Source organism: Eschscholzia californica, unplaced genomic scaffold (genome assembly GCF_041429995.1).
Source record: "Eschscholzia californica isolate CP2 unplaced genomic scaffold, dmEscCali1.0.p SCAF_2, whole genome shotgun sequence".
In the NCBI taxonomy this organism is placed as follows: domain Eukaryota; kingdom Viridiplantae; phylum Streptophyta; class Magnoliopsida; order Ranunculales; family Papaveraceae; genus Eschscholzia; species Eschscholzia californica.
The window spans coordinates 21,252,612-21,258,100 of record NW_028238309.1 but is presented as its reverse complement, the minus strand read 5'-3'; the positions used below and the strand labels follow the sequence as shown (position 1 = coordinate 21,258,100).

Below are 5,489 nucleotides of genomic sequence, written 5' to 3'. Positions count from 1 at the left end.
TTTACAATCATTAGATGTCCCCTCCCATCCTGCCATTACGAAAGTAAATTTCATGTCAAAAGAACATACTGCCATCACATTTTGTGTGCACTGACCTTTCCTCCCTCTAAAAGGTACTTGTTTTGCCAGAGGGATGTGGGCACTTATGTGTGTCCCATCAATTGCTCCAATGCAATCCTACAATAAAAAAAGTAATTTAAAATTCCAGATAATATTAATTATAAACTATTTTACATAAGAGTAATTAAATAATGTTATTACCTTAAAAAATGGCTAATACGTTGAATTATGACGAATATGAGGGGGGACGACATCAAGTGAAGGGGGTTTTATGATCAAAGTTGCAAATTTAGTCATTGCTTTCAAAACAGAATTGAAATGACGACTAATAGTTTCTCCAGAGTGTTGAAAGCGATCGCACATCATTGAGTTTCTCTCGTTATGCCCAATGGTCATGAGAAATATTGCCAGTTGCTCTTCAATGGACACATGTCTGGTGCTCTTTAAAAATCCTTGTTCTCTAAGCGTGTGACATAGTCGTATAAATACATGTTGATCCATTCGCAACAAATCACGACATGGTTGAGGGTGTCCATGTAAGAGTTCTAATACGTATGCATGCCCTCTTAAAATAGATTTTCTAACTGGATTCTTAATTATATATGTCTGATTATAATACTCTGCGACACTAGCAACTGCAAGAATAATAGCATCTTCTTCGTCTGAATCCATCTTATCTGTCGATGACGAAATAACAAATTAATAGGAAATATATATAATTTCAATAAACAACCAGAAATATAATAGAATATTAAACAATATCAAACGTGAGTTTTAGCAATATATAATAAAGTGTATCTAAAGCGTGTCAATTAAGAATAAATAAATAGCATATTCTAATTGTAGTGTCGCCTTTGCAACCATTCAAATCGAACTCCTGACGGGAGCGACATAAACACTTCCCTCACATCTTTGTCCATGAAGCTCTCTACGGCTGCAAAATACAATCCACTTCCCACTGGTATCGTATCTTCCATTCCGGTTAACGTCTCAATGCATTCTTTAATTGTATATACTTTTTCACTATTCTTAGTCCTGTTTTCAACTGCCTCAACTAATTTTTCCATTGAATTGCTGATCTTAGAGGCTCCAGACAATTTTCTTCGCTTTTTACTTTGTGATGATTGTTTAGTACCACGTTGAGTTTCATTTGTCTCTAACACAACATCGTCATCCGAAGATTGTTGTTGCGTTTCATACGTTTGAGTATCAACCGTAGACCGTGTTTCATGGGGATCTGCATTAATTCGGGTTTCTACTTCTAAATTCTGAAGAAATGATGGCATTACACCAGAATTAGGTGTGAAGGCCATTTCACCAACAGCAGTTGTACCACCAAAAAGATAGTCAAGTTCCTTTTCAAATTGTAGTCCGGTATCTCGAAATTGTGAAGCCTTTGGATATGTCTGCGATCGAGATGAATATAAATTAGATTAGAATACAAAATATTAAACATTAAAATAATTATTAATACAATAATTTACCTTGATAAAATCACGCCAGAAATCATCTTCAGCAGATATTGTACCAGCTATCGAATCCCAACCGGAACCTGTCTTGCTAATCAACTTTTTCCATAATTTCCATAATTCTTTTGTGCTATCCCAGTGATTTTTCATTTGTATTTTATCGTATGACTTCTTTGTCTTGGCGAAAAATTTATCGCAAAGATTTTGATACCCTTCTCTGTTCAAGTGTGTACCGGGTCTGTTACCTTGTTGTACTTGTTCTAAACACAAGTAAACAAATGCTTTGTGAAGTTCAGTAGTCCAGTGTCCCTATTTGCAGTACTAGTTCCCGCCATCTTGAATTGGTAATTAAATTTTGGTAAGTGTTAAAAAATAATAAATCAAATTTATTTTTGTCTAATTGAATTACAAACAAAAAGAACAACAAGTAGACATTATAATTTCAAACTTATTGTGCTTATCCCATCGTATCGATGACTTCAATAAGACCATTGTAGTCAGTACTCATTATTAATAAACGAAAAAACTCTATTGAAACAACCATGTTAGAACAAGTAGGCAATAAATAAGTTCAACACAAAAAAAAATATGCAGTAAATATATTTTGTATTATACCACTAGAATTTATGTAAATATATTAATGAGATATGGGACACCCCCCTCTCCCATCTTTATCCATCACTGTACTAGTCTAGGTAGTCTATTCCTTTCTCTTAAGAGAGAGAGAAAGATAGAGAGAGAGAGAGGAAGGAGAGAGAGGCTAAAATCATCACTTTAACTTATGGGTTTATGGGTGTTGTGTATATTTCTCTCTCTTTCTAGCTTGGTTCATCTTCAAAGCTCAGGTCTCTTAAAATCCTTTTGTGGGTAGTTCTTTAAAGAACTTGATCTTGTCAAAAAAAAAGTAAATACAAGAATTGGTTCATTTTTTGCTATTTCTACAAGAATTGGATTTATGGGTTTGTTCATCTTTCTTGTTAGATCTGAAATTTGGTTACTTTTATCTTAGATTCAACATGGGTTTGTGCTACATGTGGTAAAAAGGTGGAGAAATTGAGGGTTTGTTTTCTTTAGTTCAACAAAAAAAAAAACTCTAAGCTTTAGAATTTTCTGAAAAAATTGGAGGTTTAAACTTTAGTTTCAATGGTGATGTGCAACCTAAACTTAAAAATCATTCATCCAGATAGAGAACACTACCTATTAATTAATGAGAGATATAGAACAAGAGAGAGAAAAGAATAGTACCTTTCACCCTTGTGCTCTTTATGCTGTTGTGGAAAGCAAGATAGAGAAAAAACAAAATAGAAATAAATTAATAATACAAAAAGTACAAGTGAGAGAGAAAGGCATTAATTAAAGACCAAGAAGATAGTACTTTCTCTGCACAACTAAGGAGATGAAGAGAGGAAGAAGGCAGTGAAAAACTCACCTTTTGGACTACAACCAAAACCCTATTTTTTTTAAACCTACGTACCATCACTCCACCTTTTAAGGCGTGCGCTTCTCGAAAAAGTTATGAGCTGAAGCTACAATTTGTAGCTTCAGCTTTTCCATACAAAAAGCCCAATACGGCTTAAAATAAGCACCAACTTAATTTTGCCAAACGGTACCCTAATACAACAAGTGCTTAAATTTAAGCTAAAAGCGACTTTTTACTGCTTTTAAGCTTAGCCAAATAGTACCTTAGTCTCTTAGATTTCTAAATCATTAGTATTACAAGATTTTTTACCAAACTTAACTAACCTTTCTAATCGATTCATATATTGACTATTGTTCTTACTATTCTTGCAATTATCATGTGATTAAACTTTTTTAATTGGTTTTTGAAGATAGTTGGAGATTTAGTTATACCTCCTAATAAAGTTGGAAAGCACATATGCGGGTCTGAAAAAAGAAAAAAGAAGAGAAGAAGAACTAGTTTATCCCAAGTTGGTGTTGTCGATAGATTTATTAGACACAATAGAGACATAAACGATGAAAGTGCGGAAGACGGTACCACAAATGATAATATCATGAATGAGGATAGTGTAAATGATATTGAGAGAGATAATACAAGTCAACCCTTAAATGACAATACAAATGAAAGTCTTACTAATGAGGAACACGAACCTAACAATGTCTTTGATCCAGAACTTTGGGACGTCATTGACCAAAATTTAAGAGACTTTTTTGGTATAAAAAGGTGCGACAAGAATTATTAGTTTGATTTTTCGTTTGATGAATATGGTAGACATTTCTCTCCTGCATATTATACTCGTTCTACTATAAATGGCGATAAGTATGACAGGACATGACTAGTATATTCAATTTCGAAGTGTTAAATTTTTTGAAGAGAAATAGAAGGCTTCTACCCTAATGCATGAATTGCATACAGAATTTTGTTAACTATACCCGTCACCGTTGCATATGCCAAAAAAAGTTTCTCAAAGTTGAAGTTGATCAAGACTTATATTCGATCTACTATGTCACAAGAAATATTAAATGAGTTAGCTATCTTGTCAATTGAGAAAGAAATGATTGAAAATCTCGACTACGCGACAATTATTAAATTTCAGTGAATGAAATTATCAATATATTTTTTTGAATATAAATATAATGAAATATGCAAGTACTTGTAAATTTTTCTCACATCTGATTTGCGTATAGCATAATGGTCACATTTTCAGATCTCGCTTTGGGCCACCAAAAAATCAGGGCCAACCCTGCAAACTTTTTGTTAGGAATTTGAAAAACTCTTTGTGGATCACCCTCATTCAATTGGAAGGCACGTGCTTCTCTAGTAATATATATAGTATATTATATGTGAGGGACTAAAATCGCGGGTCAAAAAGTTAGTGGGATTAGGTCGCGTTAGCCCATGAGTGCTACAAAAAATTAGCATAAAGAATACCGATGAGAAAAATATTTGTCCACGCTGAAGTTATTGGACAGTAAAATGGAAAAATTGCTTGACTATCTATTAGTGTGATCGGGTAGCTTGCATCATATTGACGTACTGGGCAAGGTATGCTTCCCCGGGTGATTGCATCAAGCTAACGCAATGGACAACCTTTGTTTGTCGTGGTGATTGCAATTAACGATAAACAAGCTTTGTTCGCTCTGGTGATTGCATCATGTTGATGCAATGGACAGGTGATTGCATCATGCTGATGCAATGGACAGGTGATTGCTTCATGCTGACGCTATGGGGAAATGATTACATCATACTGAAGCAATGGGCATGTGATTGCATTATGCTGACGTAATGGATAAGCTTTGTTTGCCTGTAACGGGTAGGTGATTGCATCAAGTTGATGCAATGGGCAGGTGATTGCATCATGCTAAAGTAATGAGCACACTTCGTTTCCATTGGTGATTGCATCATACTGATGCAATTGACAAGCTTTGTTTTCCCTTGTGATGCAATGGGCAGGTGATTGCATCATGCTGGCACAATGGGCAGGCTTTGTTTCCCTAGGTGATTCCACCATGCTGATATAATGGGCAAGCTTTGTTTTCCCTGGTGATTGCATCATGTTGATGCAATATGCGGGCGTTCAGGACAAGCTTTCAAGGTGAAATCAGTGCTCTGGGAGAGACACGTTCAACGGGCTTTGGGCCCCCACATTTTAAGGTCCCCCAAACTTTAAAATTTTATTGATGTATCTATTTTGTTATAGATTTTAAGGGCCCCCTCACTTAATAACTTAGAAGACTGAGACTCATTTTATTACCCATTCACTTTACTTGTTTTGGCGGCCCAACAATTAAATAAATCAAACCCTAGGATAATTTTTGTCCTACTTTCTTTCTTTCAATCTCTTTATCCTACCTCTCGAATCAACGAACTAAAAACTAAATTCCTAGAACCCAGTTGCCAACTTCCAACTTGCAATTATAAGACCACCACTGAATCTCTTCTTCACTCCAAGAACACACCATCAAGTCAACAACTAAATCACCACAACACAAAGGTAATAT

The 5,489-nt window shown here is 34.9% G+C and overlaps 1 protein-coding gene across 1 annotated transcript; it reads right to left on the bottom strand.

Moving 5' to 3' along the window:
• Positions 1-896: 896 nt before the first annotated feature.
• LOC147556853 (L10-interacting MYB domain-containing protein-like) lies at positions 897-5,044 on the bottom strand. Its single transcript, XM_086658716.1, has 3 exons — positions 4,868-5,044; positions 1,545-1,838; positions 897-1,466 (listed from the first exon to the last, which is right to left on the bottom strand). Exons 1-3 carry the CDS (start codon positions 5,042-5,044, stop codon positions 897-899), a joined length of 1,041 nt encoding a protein of 346 aa, XP_086514842.1.
• Positions 5,045-5,489: the final 445 nt, after the last annotated feature.